The 24,600-nt window shown below is 32.8% G+C and overlaps 1 protein-coding gene across 4 annotated transcripts in view; it reads right to left on the reverse strand.

Moving 5' to 3' along the window:
- Positions 1 to 17,443, reverse strand: part of LOC118204090 (uncharacterized) — a 150,234-nt gene extending 132,791 nt beyond the window's left edge. For 3 of the 4 annotated variants that reach the window (XM_085820777.1, XM_085820770.1, XM_085820765.1), the window contains exons 1-2: positions 17,219 to 17,443; positions 13,520 to 13,594 (exon numbers count right to left, since the gene is read on the reverse strand). In XM_085820777.1, the coding sequence (XP_085676903.1) occupies positions 13,520 to 13,594; positions 17,219 to 17,338 (195 nt within the window). In that variant the 5' untranslated portion in view covers positions 17,339 to 17,443. Of the gene's footprint in view, positions 1 to 13,519; positions 13,595 to 16,917; positions 17,184 to 17,218 lie in introns of those variants that run through there. The other variant, XM_085820774.1, reaches the window with a different exon arrangement.
- Between the last annotated feature and the right edge of the window lie 7,157 nt (positions 17,444 to 24,600).

Here is a 24,600-nt window from a genome sequence, read left to right on the forward strand (position 1 = left end):
AAATAATAAAGAATCTGCATAAATGTATGTATGTTTCTCACATAGTGATAAAACAACAGTACCTAGAGCCATCAACTTTTGAATAATGTACGTTTCCACTTGAATGTGGGCATCTGGAAGCCCAAATTTGGAATTTTATTATCCATTTCATATACTATAAAACTTTAATGAATTTTTGATTAATAAACTCAACAATTTCAAAGCAAGCAATGACAACACTGTACGTTAAACAATTTATCTCCAGCGCATGAAACAGTGTATCAGGAATTCTAAAGATATGCTCATTTTAAAATTATTTTGCAATATTGCTGTTGAAGGCTCAGGTAAGCACGTGAAATCAGTCCCCTGGGCTAATAAGCCTCATCCTGCGTGTAACGCGTGGAGAAAAACATGGCTTTCCTACCATAACATAGATGACAGTTGACAGAGAATTCCAGAAAAGGATTCTCAATGAAGCGATGGTGAGCTCAATCAAAGAAAGTCTATGTAAAGAAGGAAAGGCTCCATAGACGTAATGTAAACCAGTTTGTCCTACGACGCTAGAAAGAAAAGGGACTATTCGCCAAGAGATTTGGCGACGGAACCTGTTGGTGAGAATTTCCCCCTTTGTGAAGTACCTGGTGGAGATTTTCCACCCCCACCACCATTGAGGAACACGGATGAATCGTTCTAAGATGAATCGTTCTTTGACTTTTCGCGATAATTTAAACTCGAATTTTCGTGCTTTTTTGCTTTACTAGTTGAACTTGTATTATCCATATCGCAGTTTGATGTCTGATTTTATATCTGTCAATATGTAGGACAAAAAAATGGAGTCGCACAGCTTTAAACTCTTGATAAACATCACCATCGAACCTGTTCGAACTTCGACATCAGCTTAGAGCTTTGGCGACATATATTTCATGCATGCGCAGTTGTGTCCCTTTTCGTTCAGAGGGAGCCACTCCTGCTGCTGCGAAGCTTTCCTTCTTAACAATACATATTCTTTGGCTCAATGAAGCGATGGTATAACAAATATGGAGTTACTCCGACAATGGAAAGAAGCGGTCAGACCGCTGCTGCGTGGGTAAAGGAAGATAGAATTAGAATCGTGACGTCAAGGATATAGCTGCATGAATTTCCTGTAATCTGATTGGTTCATAGTAGGAGAGATGCTTTTACTTTTCTAATTCTCCGATTCTGCAAAGTTTATGAGGAGCATGGCTGCCTGAAAACCTGTTTGTGATTAAGACACAATAACACACTGAACAAATATTAATTCAGAAGTCAAAAAACAAAAATAAGCATTATATTTTCAAATTTTCACAGGGCTAGTTTCGATGGTTTTACCGAACCCCATCGTCAGCTGCAAAAGTGGAAAAAGCGGATTTTCCGCTTTTGCAGATGACAATGTTGGTTTGGTAAAACCATCGAAACCAGGCCTGTGAAAATTTGAAAATATAACACTGATTTTTGTTGTTTGACTTCTGAATTAGAACCTGTTTGTAGCTTCTCCGCCGGACTTTTAGCAGCTCTGATTTGCCCACGAGATAATTGAAGTTAGAATGTGTTAATCTTGTCATCTTGTATTCATGCCATAGCGATGTTGATGGTCCTTCGGTGGGGGCTTAATTTTACTTTTCAGTTTCTCGCTATAAGTAGCTTGGGGTGGCTTGTTCAGCACTGTGAACTCAGTAGTCTTTGGTCTGGGAAAGTTTTCCTCTGTTAATTCGGGAGCTTTAGTCTGGGGTGTACTGCTTTTCCTTTCAAATCGTTTTTGTACTCGTTACAACCTCTGTAACTACTGACATGGCAAAGTCCACAAAAATAAATTTGGGCTTGTTCCGGTTTCATAGAACATTGATTGCTCCTGTGCTGTTGTCCACATTTAACACATCTGATGGGGTTACTACAGCATGATTGTGAGCGGCCGAACTGCTGGCACCGGTAGCATTGAACAGATCGCTTCTTAGGGCTAAACTTATCGATAGTGATGTTGCAACTGAATATGTTGTTGAGCTCATGAATCTTGTTACCTTTTGGGGTCCTTTTGAGCTCAAGTAGATAGAAAGGAAGTTTAATTATTTCACCATCACGTCGTTTTGAGAACTGCTTTACTTTCTCTATGGGAAAGTTCCTGCATTTAAGGTCTTGTAGGATGTTTTCTTCCTTAAAAGTTGTGGGGAGGTTCTTCAGAATTACACATATTGGCTTTTCGCAGTCAAGTTGGTATGAGTGGTAAGGGATTTTCTTTTCTAAAAGTAGCTCGTTCATAGTACTGTAGTCTTTTAAGTTTTTGGTATAGACGAAGATTGATTTTTATCTCATTTGACACTCAAGTGGTTTGGTGCAGTTCTTCGTAAGCATTTCATCTAGTGTAATCCAGTCATTCGCTTCCTGTGAGAATACAACGGAAGAGGGAGGGGCATCTGCACTGGCTCCGCCTTCTAGATTTTGTTCTGCAATTTTCCTCAGCAATTGGAATCTCTTCTCTTGGAAATTTCCATCGGTTCTGGTTTTTCCTTGATTTTTGCAATTTTCTTCGGAGTGATCCATTCATCAACTGCGCCAACATTATCGGTGGTTATTTCAGTTCGTTGCTTCTTACTGAGTAACTGGGCTGGTTCCTTCATATGTGCAGAGATGATTCTAGATTTTTCTTCAGGTGATTTAGCTGCGTTCAGTCTTGCTTCGAATTCTAGATGTTTCGTAACGTATTCTATTCCATGTTTCTTGATTAGTTCCTGAAGCTCCTTCTCTCAGATTCTTTTAGGGTCCTTTTCCTGGGTCTTTTCTGCATTTATCTTCAGTTCTTCCAACTTTACTTCTCCTTTCTTATTTTTGCTTTTCTTCCGTAATCTTGGATCCTTCAGAAATTCTTCACGCCTTGAGGTGGAAGGTAGGGATAACGTTGATCGTTCGGAGTCCATATAGTCGCTAACATTTTCATCAGTATTGACTGTCCTAAAAAGGACATGATTAATAGTGAGACCTGAGGGAATCGCGTGCGTAGTCTAGAATGTACTCAGTAGAATAACGGTGAACTGACTGACTGCCTATGGGACTGGGTCAAAATCGAAAATCAAGCTTAACGAAAGTGCTTCCAACATGCTCGTAATGCATTGCTGTTGAACTGAATTTTATGGTTTAAGTGTGAAGAACGTGATATGTAATAGATAAAGGCAACACACAAAACGTTAAGAAAATGCCCCTTTGGATGTAATGTAAAATCTGAAAGCTTTCAGATTCCTCCCCCACCTTTTTCCCTTTTTTTGAATTTGATTCCCCCCCCCCCCAACGTAAGTTACTTTCTGAATTTCACCAGCCAGTTGAACTGTCTCCAAAAGTGACTTTCTCAAACTACAAACATTTCAAAACAACTTTGTACGAAAGATCACAGGTGCAGCTTGGTTTATTTGTAACAAAGATTTGCATAAAGACCTCAAAAATTGAGAATATGAAATCTCCCGTCAGAAGGATAAATAGCAACTTTTTCACTAAAGCTGTCACTGACACCGTACACAACACAGACAACTTTCAATACAAATTGCTTGATGAAGATTTCAACTTAAGACCATACACCACTCATCTACGAGGGCCATCCAGGAAGTAGATTACGTTTCCGTCTGTGTCCGCTAGGGGCGGGGCTAGCGCGGCCATCTTGGGGTCAGAGCGTTGCGCAGCTCAGTCTGCATCTAGCCGTGCTAGTGAGAGGTTCAAACTGTGCTCCGTTCAGATACTGTGACGGTTTGAAATGTCTGTGTTAATTGAAAATCCCGCGAGCTGCGAGGTGTGCTCAGTAATAAGGTTTCTGACTGCAAAAAACTGTAAACCGATAGAAATCTATCGGCAGCTTCGAGAAGTGTATGGGGACAACAATATCACTGAAGGTGGAGTGCGTCAGTGGGTCATAAGATTTCAAAATGGCCGAACCAATGTTCACGACGAAGATCGAAGTGGGAGACCCAGCATAGTGACCGCCGAACTTCTCGAAAAAGTCGATGCTAAAGTCCGTGAAAATCGAAATTTCACAATAACGGAACTTTCTTTGAGTTTTCCACAAATTTCGCGAAGTTTGTTGCACGAAATCATCAGCGAAAAGCTTGGTTACCACAAGTTTTGTGCAAGATGGATTCCAAAAATCTTGACAGAGGACCACAAAAATCAGTGAATGGCTGCAGCGTTGAACTTTTTGGACGCTTACCATAAGGATGGTGACTCTTTACTCGATCGCATCGTTACTGGTGACGAAACATGGGTGAAACATGTGAACTGTGAAACGAAATTGCAATCAATGCAGTGGGGGCACACAAGTTCTCCCCAAAAACCCAAGAAATGCATGCAAACAGTGTCGGCAAGGAAGATGATGGCGACTGTTTTTTGGGACAGAAAAGGTGTAATTTTGGTGGACTTCCTGGAAAGAGGCACTACAATAAACTCTCAAAGGTATTGCCAAACTCTCCAAAAACTCAGAAGAGCAATTCAAAACAAGCGCAGAGGAATGTTGAGCTCTAAGATCTTGTTGATTCACGACAACGCCCGGCCCCACACGGCAAATGTCACTCGTAAAGTTCTTGAATCTTTTAAGTGGGAGTTGTTTCCTCATCCGCCGTACAGTCCCGACCTGGCACCGAGTGACTTCCACCTATTCCCAGCAATGAAGAAGTGGCTGGCTATGCAGCGTTTTGATGACGACGCACAGCTGCAAGAAGAGGTAACGAAGTGGTTGAAGGCGCAGGCGGCCGAATTTTTCGACGAAGGAATTTCGAAGCTCGTACATCGCTACGATAAATGCCTTAATTTGTATGGTGACTGTGTAGAAAAGTAGTATTTGAGTGTGGCTTTCATCTGTATATAATAAAATTTGTTTCCTATACTTTGTTTATTTTTTTATTCCAAAACGTAATCTACTTTCTGGATAGCCCTCGTATTTTCAGTTGACATTTAATCTTACCAAAACAAATATTGTCTCCCATCTCACACCTTAGTGCAACGCCAACACAAATCATGTAGGCAAGGGCCTTTTTATACACTTCCTATAATTTACATTTCACATTTTAGACTAGGCAAAAGGGCATTAGGATACAGTATGACTTCCTCAGAAGTAAAAAGAAGCTCACTTCTTGGAAAAGTTTATCTTAGTACTGCAATGCAAAGCTTTGAATAACACATATTATTTTGAAGAAAGACTTAGCACATGGGATTCATTAAATTTTATAAATGTGCTAAAGTTTTCAATTTTATGTCAGTAATTTATTCATACAATTATATCTACATGATTTGAAACTCCATGTTTAAGTGAATTTAAGGCAAAAATTTTAAATCTTTTCTTCTCACTGACCTCAATTACTGATAAAAGCTTTTGAGAGAAATTCATTGTGTATTAAAACAAAGGCTTCAGAGAAAAATTCAAGTTATGTTAATTTTAATCACCAGCAGCAATTAATTTCCAGTATTATATACCAAACAGTATTAACAAATCTAAGATGATTAAAAAGTGCACCCTTAAGTATAAAATTAACTTTTTAAAGCCAGCAGTACAGGAGTTTTACCAGGAAAATTACTTTCTTTAACGCCGGCTGTGGTACAACTGTAATACCAGCTATTCCCTTCCTATTTTAGAAAATCGCCTATCTGTAGATCTCTGGGTGGTCCATTGTCGTTGCTCAGAACAGCCGCTGGCTATGCATTGTTTCCCTCTTTTTATCAGTTTAGCTACATTTTGGCGAAAACAGCAGGTTTTATCTCGTGCCAATATACTTGAAAATCAAATAGAAGACATCTCTTTCTCAAACGTTAGAGCACTGTCTCATAATTTTAGTGCTAACTTTTTTAGTACTAACTTTTGTTATGATTAAAACGTCAGCGATTTTGCACGCTGTTTAAGCTTACCAGATTTAATGCTTTTTAATTGTAGCAAATAAGATTAGATTAATATTTTACATTTAATGCCCTTCTAGTAAATAGGTAAAACCGCTTTTATCATTTAGTTCCTTTTTATACTTATGAATAATAAGATGTTATTTTGACCCTTTTTTTGGAGTGCATAAAACTCTTAAGAACTGTTAACTATTTCTGTTTTAAGTGCTTCTATTATGCAAGCAATAATTTTGTTCGCTTACTGAATTACATCAAAGCACACAACAATTATCTATATAAGGGGAGGGATGTCTTCATGGAGGACTTTCTAAGGGAAGCTGGCTTGTATTTACGTTACACAAAACTATGAATCCAACCCTTTAGCCGGGATTCAAACCCAAGTGAGCTAAACCCTTTGATCCAAACCCAAGTATTTAGCTACCTTTACCGCTCTACTGAAGGGCCTGTAAAATAATTGATAAAGAAAAAGTATCGAAACAACCGGTTTAATTTACTAACATATTTCTCAATTGACAGACAGTATATAAATTAGGCATATGAGGGGATTATTTGTGAATAAATAAACTGTATTGCACTTTTCTCCACTATTTCATATTACAATGGAATTATTGCATTTCAAAGTTACTTCTCATGAATTAATTTTGCTCTGTTTATGATTTTTTATTTTTTCAAAGAAAAAATTTCACACTTTAAATAAAAAATACAGGAGAAGATACTTTATGCAAAATTTGGCATAAACTGTTTTCTTAATTTTGCCTTGAAAATATTCCGTTTTCATTACTAAAAGAAATATGAAAAACAGATTTACTACATGCCTTATTCTTTTTTGTATGCCCTTATTCTTTTGAAAACGTAAAATATCACTCTTTCTAAAATAAATTAGAAAATATTCTATGTGCAAATAGAATATTCGTTGAAAATTAAATAGACTTCAACCTTTGGATATAATGATGATTTTAGATGAAATTTCTGCTATCAAAGGAAATTGATGTATAATTCTTTATAAACATTTAGAACTGTTCTGAAAAATACTTTTGATGATTGCATGCATAAGTCACAGATTTTTTTCTCTGCTAACATAAACACAAAAGCCAATTTTGCAAAGAAAAATTCTCGTTAAAGATATACCTCCTTTGCCTGATATTCAAATGTAATATCTGTTAAAGTTAAATGATGAAACACAACCAATATATCTCTGATTTTCTTTTTTTATATTATAATAACAAAATTATCAAAAAAGCAGATTTTAACCTTTCTTATTGTTATTTTAACCTTTATTATTGCTTTATTATTTTATTATTAAGTTCATCTCAAAATCTGATTGTATTGAATTGTATTTTAATCATCTAATAGTAATAAATATTATTAATGAATTTATTACTATTATTTCATTAAATTACTCATTAATGAAAGTATATTATTAAAAATCGCATTCCAACCTGCAGACCTACAAAATTAGTTCATATTTATTATATTTTGTAAAGTTTTGTTCTCGTTTTCTAAGAAGAAAATATGTGAATATAAATAAAGTGTGAAAACAAAGTTATAAAATTCACAAATTATTGCCGAGATTGATCAGAAATAGTAAATGAAATATAAACGCTGTGTACATTTTGTTCTAAATAAATAGTGCACTATTTATGTAGAACTTCATTTAAATGAAAGCAAAATAATCATAAAAAAATCACAAATCTAGCAACTCATCTACTAGGGAACAGCATCCGACAAATATGTAAATTTTACTGCATCCTTGGAGGGGTTTAACAACTTTCCTCATTAGGAAAAAGTCAAAGAGGGGTCAAAAGTGTTTTCGATCGTGCCAGTCTGAAGGCTGTATTATAAGAATTTCAGCTAGGTTTTAGAAGGTTAATTCTCAGAAGATGCACTGGTTGAATCATATCAAAAAAAGAAATTGCTTATACTTGAAATAGGGAAAATACTGTGGTTAAAATTTACGGTACGCCTTGGCAAATCGTTTCTTTTTTGACGCTAAGATTGCCACCAATTTCAAGATGGTTCCGATCCTTCCGCGCGCTGTGCAAAAACCAAGTCAAAGTCAGTATCCATGTACACATCGTCTTATTTTAACTTTAAAAACAAAAAAAAAAACAAAAAAAAACAGATAATTGCACAAACTAGGCATTGCACTCTACTTTAACTTTGTCCATGTACACATCAATCTATTTTCACTTAAACAAAATTAGGAAGTTAAAACTATCATGTTAACCAGAAAAAAATTGTTATACAACAAACACCAAACAAACAAATAACCAAAAATACATAGTTTTTAACATAAAAACATTAAACAACAAATCTTTTAACAAAAATAAACACACAGAGATGAATAAATAAATGAAACATCAATTTTTTAACATACCTTTTTTTCACGTGTATACGTTCACTCTTCCCACCACAATCCTCCACGTAAGCAATTCAATTAAATTTTTTGTTGTTTCGGCTCATCGCTTATTAAACGCTTATTAACATTCCTTCTCTTACTTACCTCAGACATACTCAAATGATTTTACCAACGTCAATATACAACACCAATGCATGTGGAACCAAACACAGCAATTGAAAGGAATGGTAAGAATAAAAACCAGGGCTGTGGAGTCAGAGTCATAGAGTTGGAATCAGAGTCGGGTAGATTTTTGGGTAAAAGGAATCGGAGTCACTAAAAAACACGTCGACTCCGACTCCAGTTTTTGTTGAACGGTTTGAATTTGAAATGAAATTAAAGTGAATTGAGAAAAAAAAAATTAATGACAGAGTTAATATTTTTATTTATGGACTATATACATTAATAAATAGTTATTTTCTATTTTATTGGCATATTAGGAAATAAATATAAGGGAGCAGGATGGACATGATATTTGCCATTATTGATTAACATTATTCATTTAGTTATTATCTCATTGGTGATTTTAGGTAAGCAGCAAGAACTCCCAAAATTGATGCCATTCTTAGAAAGTGAGCAGGAAAAGGAGCAACACAATGGAGAAGTACATATTTGACGATACAGTGGTTGTTAGGATTAAGAACTTTTTCAGAAGATATAAATAACCCTAATATTTCACTAACAGAAAGACTGTGGAATGATCTTAAAGAACTGGAAACCCTTCTTTCAACACCGTATATAGCCACAAAAAAGCTACAATCTGAAGAATTAACAGGAGACGAGAATATTAGAAGAGAATATTAGGCAATCCTAATGTTTCACTCACAGAAAGACTGTGGAATGATCTTGCAGAATTGGAAACTCTTCTTTCTATACTGTATATAGCCACCAAAAGGCTACAATCTGAAGAATTGACAGGAGGTGAGAATGGAAGAATGGGATGTTTGTTCTTTCTGAAATGGAGGGTTTATTGCAGCAGGAATCATTTCTTCAATGAAGAAAAGAGAAACTAGTTTGCTAGATAATAAGATCGTGCTGTGTTCCATATGTGTAGAACCAAAACGCCGACTTTCGTTGGATGACAAACAAATTAAAAAGGCAAAGAAAGCCACCTATAAACTTTCATTAAGAATGAAATTATTCTCAGCATAACTGAAGTATTCAAATCAGGACAGTCAAAGTGCAGATATTGCAACTGAGTCTCTATTATCCTCTTCCAGTGATGAATTAGATTTTGAGAAATATTTGGATAATATTAAAAAGGCTAAGGCAAAGCAAATGAAAATAAATAACCAGTAGTAACAGCTCTTCTTCCTACTCAAGTCAGTGAGGAAAGACTCTTCTTAGTTCTGAAATTTATCAAATCAGATCTATGGTCCTCTAACAAAGAAGATCTTGCCAAAGTTTTACCATTTCTTAGAAATTACTAATGCCAGTTTTTCTATTTCATAATAAATGCTAATTAACATAAAAAATTTGCTATGCATCAATTTTTTTCTGTAGCATCTATTACTTCTTTGATATTAAAAAAATAAGCTGTACCTATGAGTATACATTTACATGTATATGAAGGAGTCGAAGTAGGAATCTTTAAAATTCCAGGAGTCTGTCATTTTCCCTACCGACTCCACAGCCCTAATAAACACACTCCCAGTCAATACGAGAGGGTTACTATTACAAAAAATAGCCAAAATCTCAATTTATCACAAAACATTTGGCAATATTCGCAGAAATAACCCTTTCTTAATGACAAAAACTAAAAAAACCCACTATTTTCCCCAAGGCTAGTTGATGAAAGTGCAGAATCACCCACTCCTTGGCGAGTTTTTAAGAATTGCACATACTCGGTATCCATGTACACATCGACCTATTTTCACTTTAAAAAAATATCCCAGAATTGCACAAAAATGGCACTGCACATTCCCTTGACTTTATCTATGTACACATCGACCTAGTTTCACTTAAAAAGTAAAAGAAAATTGACAAAAATCCAATTCTTCTTATCCTTGTAAAAGGTGCCAAAAGAATAAGTGGGCGATTCTGCACTTTACCTGGCTAGTTTTGCCAACATTATCAATATTAGGGTTACCAATAACCTACTTCCCGCAAGGGGCTTCTAGATTCAGAGTTGCCACTCAAATAGGAGAATGAAATTCCCTGACTTTTCCAGGTATGTTTCGAGAAAATTCCAGTCTATCCGCGTAATGTAATTTGGTTGTGCTAAGAGGTAAATTAATTATGGTATTACTTGCATTGTGTAGCAAATTCACTAATTATTCAATAAATCCCAGAGGACATTTATTCTTAATTATTCTTGGTACACTTTGATAATTTTGTTTACTTTTCCACTTAAGAAACTTAATAAAATTTAAGATATATACATTGGATAACAATTGTACGTTTTATTTAATTATTACTCATGATCATCACCAGTTCAACACGAGGCTAATCCGGTTCTTATTAATCACAACGCAATGCTAAATAGTTAGGTTAGATTTTAGGTACATTTAATTTGTGTGAGGTGTCTTCTTAAAAGCCACCTTAACACTTAAAAACACAAATATAATTATAATAGGAGTTGTTTTCTCCACTGAAGATTGAGATTAGAATCTGCCCAATCTGGAATAAAATAAGGCTCTTTTTGCAAATATTCTGCAGCTAAACAAAAGAAAGAAATCTATTTAATGATATTTTTTTAATAAATTGAGGTATTTTATATTTATATCGCAGCATACATAAGGAAAAAAAATGTGCATTAAATTTCGTGATGGTATGTCATCATACTGCTAGAATTAATTTCAGGATTATGTCAGAGAAAATTTTCTGAAATTTGGAAATATTATTTACTAATGATAAATAAATTTAGAGGGAAGAAGCAATATTAAATGATATGAATAACATAAAAATAATTACTTAAAAATTGAATAGAATAATCAACGATATTTTAGCGAATATAGTTATATTACATGGTTAGCCTAGAGGACTGATTACTATTTTTTTATTTTACTGCAAAATGACAAGGTATTTATTAAAAAGAAAAGAAAAAGAAATGTTTAAAAAGATTTTGCGGTAAAATCCTAGTATACGGTACGGCCTGCGCACGATTTTGAAAATTGTCGCCAAGAACAAAATGACCCGTTTACTGCTCATCATCATGTCACCAAATCCCGCTGTACTATACATGGAGATTATTCTAACCAAAGAACGTCTATGTAAAGAAGAAAAGGTTCCATACACGTAAATGCTATTATGCCGCTAGAAAGTGGAGGGAAAATTTGGCAAGGGATTTGGCGACGGAACCTGGCGGCCAGAATTTCCCTCTTCGCGATGTGTACAGGAAATTGAGAAACACGTGTTAAGAAGAACCGTTCTTTGACAAAAAAGAAAACTATGAAAATCCGTTTTTAAATTATTGCGAAAAATCCAAGAAGAAATGTTTTATCAAAGAACGTTTTTTCTTGGATTTTTTGCAATAATTTTAAAAATGGATTTTTGTAGTTTCCCCCCCCCACACACACACACCCTCAAAATAACTAATCCATGAATTAACTTACTTGCGCCACAAAATATTTTCTTTTCCTTTAGAGTTTAAAGAAATTTTAAATGATGTTCATTTTATGAACTCTTGATAACGTCACCTTCGAACTTCGACACCAGTTTCGAGCTTTGCCGACAGATATATCGCGCATACACAGCTGTTTCCCTCTATGATGGAACGGAGCCATGTCTGTTGCAGAGAGGTTTTCCTTCTTTACAATACATATTCTTTGATTCTAACCTTCATGGTACTGTATACTAGGATTAAATCCATTTTGTTTTATATGAGAACAGGTACTTTCTTTAGTTCATGAACTGCACATGCGATTCTCAAGGTTACTGGAAACCAAAAGTTGCGGGAAACTTGCTTTGCCTTTCTAAAAGACAATCAAATTGGAGCTGCAAATATTGGCTCTATGCCAGCTGCTCGAATGACACTCATGTGATACACAATTCGCCAAAAAAGTTCTCTCTTCTGATGTCGGCGCAAAACTCGCCTTTTTTGGCGGGATCGTTGTATGAAATTCCCTGACTTTTCCAGATTTTGACTAAAACACTTAAATTCCCTGACTTTTCCCTAAATTTTTTGGTCAATTACCAAATTCCCTGACTTTTCCCGGTTTTTCAGGTAGCATGGCAACCCTGTAGATTTCACACACAACCAATACCACTTGGAAATTTTTTTCAGACAGAAACCAAGGTGTACCGTACAGTAAAGATCAGCCAATACTGTTCCTAAATGCAATAAAGAAATGTAGATATCACCGAATAAGCATGATCAGAAAAGAAATGGATGAACTTTGATATAAGCCACAGCATGAAAACTGATATATACCAATGCCACCATCAAATTATGCTAGACATGTTTCAAAACCAGGCTGATGTAAAAAAGCATCTCTAAAATAGTAGCAAATTAGATAAATTTATACATAAAAAATTACATGTATAATTACTTATTCAGCATAATTATATATCAAAGAATACACATTTACATTCTTTCGATAAAATGACATTTTCCGAATGAAAACTTTCAGACTTTATTTTACTGATGATAAACAAAGAGCAACTAATAAGTATCTAATTATATCAATCTTTAAACAAAATTGTTTAACAAATCTGATCAACCAATTAACTAAATGGTTAATCTTTGGATTATGGTAACTTGGCGATATTTGGGCGAAAATGTGGCGAGCAACCCTGCTAGTTTTGTTTTGGACGCCATTTTGTTTTCACGAAGTAAAGGCATGTTTTTTTTTTTTACTCAACATTTTTTCCAACAATCTACTAGCCGAATTACGCTTATGCTAGAACACTTTTATAGAACAAAAGTGCTTAATCATGATGAAAATTAGGTGCGAAATTGGGAGAAAGTGTAGAATTGCCCACTGCTTGCCGCGTTTTTAAGAATTGCATATACACGGTATCATCCATGTACACGTCGACCTAATTTCACTTAAAAAAACATCCCAGAATTGCACAAAAATGGCATTGCGCACACTCTTGACTTTATCCATGTACACTGCTAAAGTCCTAGCTAGTAACCTTTATCACCTTACCAAAACTACTACCAAACTACCTGTTACATATATTCCAAAGATTAGCCAACTAAATTCCTAAATATTAGAATTGAAAGAGGGTGGGAGAGTTTTGGCAGCAAAAAAATTTCATATTAAGACATCTATTTTTAGATATAAAATATTTATAACATAATACATTTCAACATACCTGAAATGATTTTCCTGATTTTACATTAATTATTTTTCTGTATCTTTTTCTATCAACGGGACAAAACCTTCCTAGCTATAAAAAGAATTAAAAAATTATGAAAAGAAAAAGTTTCAAATCTAGATCACAAATTTAACAGTAACTTAAGTATTAGTATCACCACCTCAGAGAGAACTGTAAACTGTTACCAAATATTCTTGCCCTCAACAGGCAGTCATTAAAAAAATTTTCAATGTAACTGATAATTGTCTTTTAACCAGTAATACACTGACACTTCACAGTCAAACGAATTTTTCATTTATTGCGCCAAAATGGACTAATACTAAAGCTGTGCCAAATATTTAAATACATATACCATAATTTTTAGATAATAAAATGTTTCTTCTACAAAAGCTATATACAAAACAAAAGGCATTTTAAAAATTGATACTGCATTTTCTTTTTAATTATAAATAATTCTGAAGCAAAGCATTTTTCCAAATTACTAATTTAAATAAAAATACTATTTTTTGTTTATAAACTAAAGTTGATTTTCTTTTAAAAAATAATTGTTAGATGATTTTAAAGTTCTTTTTCAGTTATTTCCTTTTTCTAGAATCAAAGACTTCCTTTTCCCATTAATGATAATGAAAGTTAAGAAATGTATTTCCTAACTGACGACATCTTAAGCCCTGTACAAATATGGTACCAATAACTTCATCATTGATTTAATAATCAGCAAAGTTAATACCCTGAAGTTGTGCAATAGGAGAGACCAATGAAAGTGCACTAAGTTAGGCTATAACTATATTTATATATATGGATTTTAATTAAATGGGACCAAAGGCTAAAAAAAAATTTTGTTTAGAAGAAAAATTTGTAATAAAAAATGTAGTTTTCACACATATCAACTCTAAATAATATTAAAATAAATGTACTACATAAAATTCAACAAATTTCTCTGATGATTAATGATTTATTTTTTATCATATAAAATTGCTTCATATAAAATTTCTTCACTTTTTATTCTCCATCAAACAGCCACAATGGGTTCTTATTAGTTTATGTTCTTCAAATTTTTTAACTCTTTAATTAAATTGAACCTGTCAAGTTTGCAAGCATCATGTACTTTTCTGTTGGATCTGAGTCTGAGGTACCAGCTTTTTTTAGAATAAATTGTGTATCTCTGTAAGCTCATCGATTGTCAGCTCTTTGCTACATGAGCCCTACATGACATCATCATAATTTATCTCATAAATATAATTTCCCTTGGCAAGACTGACATTTAATATCAGCGTCTTGATCCGTTTTTTGGCATTATTTTCAACTCCTTGTTTAAAAGAGAAATGCATACATTTTTTTGAAGACATCATTCAAAGCTTTAGCGGTGAGCTTTATTTGGAAATTTTATTCACGGATTCTTTGATATTTCCTTGGTTTTTACAGCATCTAGTTAATCTTCAGATTATGGTAACTTGGCGATTTTTTGGCGAAAATTTGGCGACCAACCCTGTTACAGCAACCTGTTAGTTTTTTTTTTTTTTTTTTTGGACGCCATTTTGTTTTCACGAAGTAAAGGCTTTTTTTTTTTTTTTTTTTTTTAACTCAACATTTTTTCCAACAATCTGCTAGCCGAATCACGCTTATGCTAGAACATTTATGGAACAAAAGTGCTTAATCATGACGAAGATTAGGTGCGAAATTGGGAGAAAGTGCAGAATCGCCCGCTGCTTGCCACGTTTTTAAGAATTGCACATACTCGGTATCCATGTACACGACGACCTATTTTCACTTAAAAAATTACAAAATAGCATAAAAATGACATTATGCACACACTTGATTTATCCATGTACGTATCCATGTACACTGCTAAAGTCCTGGGTTTTCTTCCACAAAGGATCCGTTGGCGTCGGTTCGTATTTATCCGCCAAGCTCGCCAACGGCTAATCGGCTATGATTTTAGCGGTGTTTAGTTAAGAGTCAAGATATTTATCATAAGGAAGAATGATTTTAGCGGTGTACAGTCAAGTTATAAGATATTTAGCATACAGAAGTAAGGTTAATAATGACATTTAGCGGTGTATAATTAACCTGAGCGGACGCACGTTATGTTATGTAACATGAGAACTAGCTTTGCAATTAAATGACATACAAATGAAACATATTCATTACTAAATAATACATTTAAAACATTAATTTTACACAAGCAATTATTTTTCAAAGTTTTTTTTTTTTTTTTTTTTTTTTTTTTTTTTTTTTATTTACTTCCTGATAGCTTAAAATATTTTTTGAAACAACTGCCTTTTTCAAAATAAATATGACTATGCCAAGAATCTTTAATAATATTCAAATCCTTTAAAGTAGCATTGTAAATAAAACTAGAAGAAACATTATACATCTTGTTACCTTTCAAGATTCATTCAAACTTTGATTAATTACTCAAAGCAGGGTTTACTAGCTTTGATGACCCTGGGAATACATAAAAGTATTTTGTAATTTTTATTTCATTCTAAAGCATCTATTGTATATAAACACCTAGCATCCTCTGAAAAGTAATTGTTAAAATGCATTAAAATTATCAAATTTTTAATCATGAAAACTGATTTAATTCTCATTATTTTAGGTAAAAATAATAGTAATAAAAATAAAAACTTAATTATTAAAAATGTATATTACTGCGGCCCACGGAGATTTTAGGAGCCCTATGGTTCTGCGTGTTTCTTAAAAATTACACAAACTATTCTAAACAGCCATGTTATCAATTATCATTCACCCCCGCCGGCTACCCAGTGGCAAAACGGAGCCCCGAACAGATGAAAAATATTCTTTGTCCAAGTCAACCGCTTGTAGAACCAGGTTGCTCAATTTGCCGGGTTGCCAGCTTTGAACTTTTATCACCATTTTTGGCAATGTTTACATTTAACGGATCCTTTGCGGAAGTGCTTCCAAAGTCCTAGCTAGTAATCTTTATCACCTTACCAAAATGTCGCCAAACTACCTGTTACCATATTCCAAAGATTAGCCCAGCACCAAAAACAATGAACTGTGTCTGCACAACTTCAAATTCTTGCAAGTTGGGATATTACCATATTATCAATGATGAAATATATCCATTTCAAATACTCAATCCACTGACAGCAGCATACATAGATTCAAACATAAAACTAGGGAAATTAGATTTACTAAACATGACATGTTGAAATACAAAGACTACATGGCTAAAATGCACAAAATATGATGAAAATAGGTATTTTTCATATGCTGTTTTTTACTTGCATGCACAATGAACAAGTCTTGGCACCTCTCCTTAAGAGATCAACGAAAGTTATCGGTTAAGTCATACAAGATAACCTTTTAACATTTCTTGGAGCGATATCATTCAATAATAAATGGGAAATCATTTAATATGTCATACAAACCTGCATATTAGTAAAGCAATTTTACAATCAATTCAATATAATATGATACAAAGGCAAGTTACGTTCTTGAACAATTTTGCCGATGTACGACTTTCATGTAAATACTTTTGATTTACAGGTACCGTGGGAGGATAACTTTGGGATCAAGTTCATTGTTTAAATCTTTCCAGTTTTTGCAACTTCATTTGATGGAAGTTTTGGGTACTTCTTAACAAACTCCCTCCCTTTTTTTTTCCCCCTAGAGGTAGGTAACACAATTCGAAGAAAATGAAGTACCAAAAATAAATGTTTCCTCACTTACTTTGGAAGACTTCTGGAGGCAATCAAAACAAAACGTATGTTCACAAACATCCGGGGATGCAACACATTTGTTGCGTAAGTCGTCGTAGCATATCGGACAAAAACCAATATGTTTCGACATTTCAGTTTCAGATCTGACATTTGTCAAAAATCGCTCTTTAAATTAATGGCCTTCCGAAAGAGAAATTCAATGAATTCGTTGTTGACAGGTTATCTTCACGAGAAAAAAGGGGGGAAAAATGGGAGGAGTTACGAGATTCTCTGGGTTGCATGAAGATCTACTAATAACTTTCTCGCCAAGTAATTTGGCGTCATCGGCTCATTCTTATTTCTCGAACTGTGCTTGAAGAGTAGTCTGTTTTTGATCCGTAAGTATGCTAAAATTCTACCATAAATTTTTAATACCTTGTTTTCCAAATTTACACATTTTGCTTGATTAATTTGAAGTTGTTTGTTTTTAGATGTGCGCAAGGGCAAATTTCAGGTTATTCGTCAAATAACCAAGGTTTCTATTTCTCTGGTAAGTGTTTGCTTTATATCTTATATTTATTATTAAATATTAAAAGTAATTTTTGCATGCGTATATTTTTTCATGCTCATTTTCTGTTTTTTTATGTGCTGGTAGATTTCTGGCCGATTACCGTGTTTTTAGATAAATGCGCCATTTTCATTTAGGTCGTGTAGAGATTACTGTTTCCATTTTTTTTAAGTAATCACGAAAATTCTAACACATGTAAAAGCTTTACTAGTAAACTTCTGATTGAGGATATTTCAAGTAAATGTGCCATTTTTACTGAATTTGTGTAGAAGTTGCTCTTCGTTATGCCTTTTTTGAGCCAATATGTTAATTAGTTGTATTCTTTTAATGTGTTGTTTTGCAGATTAATGCAGTTTATTTGACAAATGTGTAATGCTGTTTGTTGAAAAATGCATTAGAACCAATGATGGTAAGATCTTGGCCTAGCAAATTGGTAAAATATTACCTGCTCTTAATTACTGAGTCATATTGTAGGATAAAATCTGCTGTTTAGGTATGAAAATTTGTACTTTATCTCTGATTATGCCCAGAATTTCATTATTAATGATAGATTCATTAAAATTACTATTTTTAATTGTCTACTTTGTTTTGTGTTGCTGCTGCTCATTCTGCATTTTTTTTTTTTTTTTTTTTTTTTTTTTTTTTTTGAGTAGATATAAAAATTAATTCTTGTTTTTTATTTTTTCCCTCAATAGCCTCTCTTTCTATTGTGCTAGTAAATTTTTGAGAAAATTTCAAGTAAATGTGCAGTTTTTACTTAGTTTGCGTAAAAATTGTTCTTCTTTATGCCTCTTTTGAATAAAAATGTCAATTCTTGTTTGTATTATTTAATATCTTGTTTTGCATATTAACACAGTTTATTTGACAGATTGAGATGCGATTTGTTGAGAATATTCATTAAAACTAATGCGGGTAAGTTCTTGGCCTAACAGATTGGTAAAAGATTTTCTGATCTTAATTACTGAATTTTTTATTATATTCGAGGTGAAATTCTGCCTTTTATGTGTGAAAATTTTTATTTTATCTGATTATGTGCCAAATTTAATGATTCAAGAAAAATGCCATTTCTGTGTGTAGCTAGTTCGTCATGCAGTTCTTTTGAATATGTATCAGTTTGAAAATTTATTCTTACATGTGTATTTTTCTCATCCATTTTTGCTGTGCACTTTTCCTGTGAATATTATTTTTATTTAGTCTATATAGAATTCGCTCTTTCTACCTTTTTTGAATAAGTATGATAATTAGTTCTTGTTTGTGTTATTTTAATGCCCAACAATTCACTTTCGAATGTTTGTTAATTATAGAAGCTAATTTTACTTTTTGCTTGCAGTTTTTAACTCTGTACCTTTTATCCAGACATAAATAACATCTGCCTTTTCATTTCTAAACTTAAAATATCGCAGTCGGGAAAAGGTTTCAATTTGAAAGGTAGTGGCTTTTCTAATTGCAAGAATTTCTCTTCAGAATTATAATTAACATAGGCTGTGCATTCTCTGCTAAGTATTTCATTTCTCGAAAAGTCTGGTAGACCTTTTAAATCGCAATTTTAATCTTTAATTTTTTGGATATAATTAAGAACGAATTCATTTAGAAGCAATTTAAAAAATAAATGCATTAAAATATTTCTGTATAAATCAGTATGGTACTTTTCTGTTTCGCCGGCGCAAATCTCGCCAAGCGCACTTTATTGGCGACAACACATAAGACACATAAAAATTGTCAAAAAATGTTGGTTCTAAGATTTTTTTTATTTTAAAGGCATAAACATTTTAATATCGTTTAAAGTTTTGTAAAAAGACAATAAATTTTTTAAAAAACATTAATTTAAGAATTTACTATGCTTTCATGGTACAACATCCTGATTCTCAGGTTCGTATCACGTGAACCCAAGTGATCTCATTTCACGTAATTCTTTGCTCAAACTACGCTACAAAAATCTAATTCTCTCAATGATTCAGTAATTAACTACAATAATTTCAAGTTACATTTTAATATGGAATACAAGTTTAAATGCAAGTATTATTTCAGTTCGTACGAAGCTTACTTAAGAATTATGTAAAACCCAGTACTTTACTTCGCTAGTGCATTCTCATTAGAATCGATGAATTTAACCCTTGATTTTATCTTTTCTATATTTTCGCCTTCGCTGAGCTGTGTGATTGCATCCTAATTGACTTAAATACCACGAATGGCATTAGGGCATAAAACTGAACTTTCTGGTAAAAATTCTATGTAATTGTATGCCAGTATTGAAAGAAACAGTGGCGTAGCTAGGGTGGGGCAAGAGAGGACATCTGTCGCCGGGCGCAGCATCCAGGGGGCGCCAAATTAATGCTACGAAATTTTTTAATGAATGTTTTGCATTCTTGACACATAGAAAAGGGCGTAAATTCTTCAGTTGTCCCCGGGCGTTGGAATCCTAGCTAAGCCACTGGAAAGAAACAATCTGATAAAAAAAATGGCTGCGATATGTTTTGAAGATGAGCGTAAAAGGTTACCAGCGGAGATATTCCGTTTGGCATCTGTTGTACCATTTTTGGCGAAGCATCTCTACTTTCTCCGAAAAGTCTTGCTATTTTTCAGATTTCAAGTTTGACTTCTGTGCTTTGCAGGTTAACATGCTTTATTTGATTGCATAGAAGTCAACTTTTCGTAAAAAGGCCTTAATTATAGTATCATTATTGGTAAATTTAAGGCTTAAACAGATTGGTGAAATATTTGACCTTAACTACTGATTTCTGCTAATTATATGGGATATGTCCATAATTTAAATTTTTTCCAAGTAAATCGATCAATTGGAACAAAATGTGAAATGAATTTATTAAAGAGTATGTCATTTGCTGTATTCATAAATTTCCAGCCATGTGTATCATTTAATAATTATTTGTTTTTAGTATAAAAAAAAGTAGTAGCAGATGGTCCTACCAATTTGAATAAATATGGAATTTAGTTTTTAATAGTTTTATTTATTTCATGTAACTTATTACATTAAAGTATAAAGGCTATGCTCGTGGATTTTCTAGTAAAGGCAAGTTTCCAATAAATAGCAGTTTTTATTTGAGTATGGTGGTTGAGCTATTTATCCAGCATTTTTTTAGTATGAAGACTAATCATACTAAAAAAATTTGAGCATTTCTTTCAAGTAAAAATCAGTGTGTTGTAGCTGTGCCAATATCATTCTGCATAATGACAAAAGTTCATTAAATATGTTAGTGACATTTAAGTGTTGGTTTTGATTATCATGCAATACTGAAACTAAATTCAGAATTTCATTATTGACAAAAAAAATTTTTTTTTTTTAATTCTGGGTATGAATGTCTGAGCATGTGTGTAAATTTCAAGTCATTCTGGATTTTCTTTCATTTGATTAATTCGTTAAACTTGCTGTTATTTGTAAAAAATTTTCCTATTGAACTTTACCTTTCGTTTTGGTGGCACAGGTGATAATAGATTTTTAACCCCCCCCCCCAAATGAAAATTTCCAAGTGTGGCTATAGAGAGTATGCTCAAGTTCATAAAATAACTTAGTTTTTCTTTATCATCACCTTTCTGTTCGAGAAGCTTTTCTGCAGCATACAGTGACCATCCCTTTTCTATTATAAGAATACAGTCAAAAGTCTTTAATCTGGATGTCCATAATCCGAAATGATCTGGACCTCAAAGCTACAAACTTTCTGCGCATTCGCATATGCGTTTACGCATGCGCGTTTAATGTATAACGGACGGTATAAACTAAGCTAAAATTATCTAATTATCTATTTCAGTTAATGTTGCAGATTGTGTTGTTCCTTAATCTTCTATATGGATCCGGCTTATTATTTTTTGTGAACTGTTAGAGCAATTTTATAAAAGTAAGCTTGAACTTTAGATTATGTCAAAAAGAATTTCTGATTCTGGAGCTGCCGAAGAATCTACAAAGTGAAAGCATGTTTTGATGTCCATCAAACAAAAAGTGGAATTGCTGCAAAAAAAATGTATAAAGGCATATCCTTTGTTTCTCTAACCATTCCAAAATCTGTTTATCAATTTTACATCTCTCTGCGGGGAGGGGGTCCATCACGGCGCACAATGAACTGGAAGTTGATCGGTCAGCACTATCTTTATATTCAGGGCAGATGTTTTTATTTTATTTGGCTTATAATTCCTTACTAAATGTAGTATTTCATCTCGTACTCCGTTTTTGATTATGATTTAATCAAATTTCTCGTCATTATATTACGGATACACATCAAATAGTTTTCTTATTGCAATTTTCTAATTTCGACTATGCGTAATGTATTCTTTACGCATGCGCTTTGAAAGAAATGTTTAATAAAGTAAACAAATAAATAATTTTTTATTGTATATTTTAATACTCTTTAGATCATAATTGCTCTTTATTTCATAAATTAAGTTTTCATATTTTTAATTTTATGTTTTCTTCATGCCATCTTACCAGATTTAAATTGATGATCTGTAATCCGGAATCGCCAAAGTCCCGACGAGTCCGGATTAAAGACTTTTGAGTGTAGTAATTTTAGAAATTGATCTGAATGTATCCTGTGGACTTTCATTTAATAGATAACTAAAGCCAGTATGGAAATTAGGACATTTTGATATTGAAGAATAATTCATTGCTGCCTACTCTCCTTTTTTTAATTTTTAGTCTTAACAAAGAAAAATGTTTCTCAGAAATAAATGGAATGTATTTAATTAATTAAACTTAAATTAGGCAAATTCCATTCCCTCAATCTCTAATGATTTTCAGAATTTTTAAATTCTTTTTCATTTGGTCAGAGTTGTCTTAATCTGTAGTCATTTCTAAATTTTTATATGAAGATTTAAAAAATGGAATTAGCCAAATAATATAAGAATTAAATGTTAATATATTTTACAACAGAATTAAATTTCAAATACTTCAAAAATCTAGTCCATGTAAATTTGAACTGAATTTTGATTTTTTTATTAATTCATTACATTTATTTAGGTGCCTAGAATGTGAACATGGTAAATAAAATGGCAAGTACCCATTCCTCAGTATATTTTGGTGGGGAAAAACTTCTGAAATTTATGTTCAGTTTGTAGTAATATTATTCAGTTAACTTCATATTTATTTAAGAATTTCACAGGGTGGGTGATCTGTGCAAGATACTGAAAAAATTTTTATATTTTTTATGCTAAGAATAATTTCAAGAATTCATAAATTTCAGTTTTTTTTTATATGATAGACTGATTATTCAAAGTAATATACACCAAGGTCACCTTGGATGATCAAGAGCTTGTATCATACATGCATATTAACTGTTATAGGATAGCTATGGACTGTGGTCCTTCAAGTTGTTTTATTAATTATGTACAGTATTCAAAGAACTACAAAAGAGTGGAATGTAGTAAATAAAACATTTTTGCTTCTGATAGAAGTGTACAACTGACTGAAAAATGTAACAGCCATCATTAAAATTCAACATCATTTGAGAGATCTTTCTTTAGTACATACTTTTAAAAAATGAAACTGTATATATGAATTTTTGAAATAATGTAACATATTAAAAGAAGATAAATTATGTATTGAATTATGCATTCAGTATTCCAATAAATTTTCCATTTTATACATTCTTAAATCAATATAAGAATTATCAGTATTTTTAAAATCATTAGTGTATGTGTTTTAGGAAAACTTTGGTTTAAATTCAGGCTTAGATACTAAGAGTTCTGTTTTATGAAGCATAAGTATCTAATATTTGTTTTGCAATTAAGTTGAACTCAAATCATTAAATGTGAATGACATAATAGAAAAAAAATCAGTTGTTTTAATGACTGTAATGATGATATGTTATCTCTTATCACAGGAAAATACTTGGTATTTTATTTCAAGAAAAAAAAAAAACCAGCTGGGATGTTCTGTGGAGCAAGGTTTTTAAATTTTTAAATCCTGTTCCTAGAGCAGACTTGCTAGTTCTTGGTTGTAGGTAAAGTTCAAATGGTATTTTAAGAACCTGAGGTTTAAAAAAAGGGGGGGTTTAAATAAAGGTTTATTTTTTATAGAAAAATTCATTTATATTTCAGTAGTAGTTATTATATTTTGTGGCTATTCATTGAAAGAAATGTAAGCTTTTAAATATTAAGCTTTTTTTCGTAAATTTTGATACGGATTAGATCATAAATGCTCTTTATTCCATAAATTACGGTTTCATATTTTTAATTGTATATTTTCTGCATGCCATCATACCAGATTTAAACTGATGATCTATAATCCGGAATTGCCAAAGTCCCGACGAGTCCGGATTACGGACTTTGTACTGTATAACAGACTTATAAAGGGCCCCATATCTCAAATAGCTTAGGACCTTATTAAGTCTAAATATGGTTTTGCATACTGTTAAGCACAAAGTTGGAAGCAAAATGGTTTGTATATTTCTCGCTGCTCCTGGAATGGGAAATTTACCTTTGTAGGGTTTTTTTTTTTTTTTTTATTTTAAACAGCTTTCCTGTATTTTTTTTTTTTTTTTTTTTTTTTTTTTTTTTTTTTTTTTGTTTCCCACCTACAACTCCCTACCAAAATGAATTTTCAAAATCCTGTTTTATATAAACGAGGTGGAACCAGTATTTAATAAGAAGTCTCGGGAAAAATAATGACCACGTCAATTTTTTTCCTTCTACGGAAGTTACTTCCGTGAAAGAGCTTAGTAATGCATGTCTTCCTTTCTGGCCATGTCATTGCTTTAAGCTAAATCTTACTACGTTCAGCCGTATTGTTATGTGGCTGTTAGTATTTGCCAGTGAGGTTTAATTAAGGGCCAACTCTGTTAGTTATTTCTGTACAGCTTTTTCTAGTTTTTAGTTAGTTAGCATTAGTTTCTTATTTT

Source organism: Stegodyphus dumicola, chromosome 1, assembly GCF_044657685.1.
Source record: "Stegodyphus dumicola isolate Sdum_Otavi_A_Nest chromosome 1, ASM4465768v1".
Lineage (NCBI taxonomy): Eukaryota > Metazoa > Arthropoda > Arachnida > Araneae > Eresidae > Stegodyphus > Stegodyphus dumicola.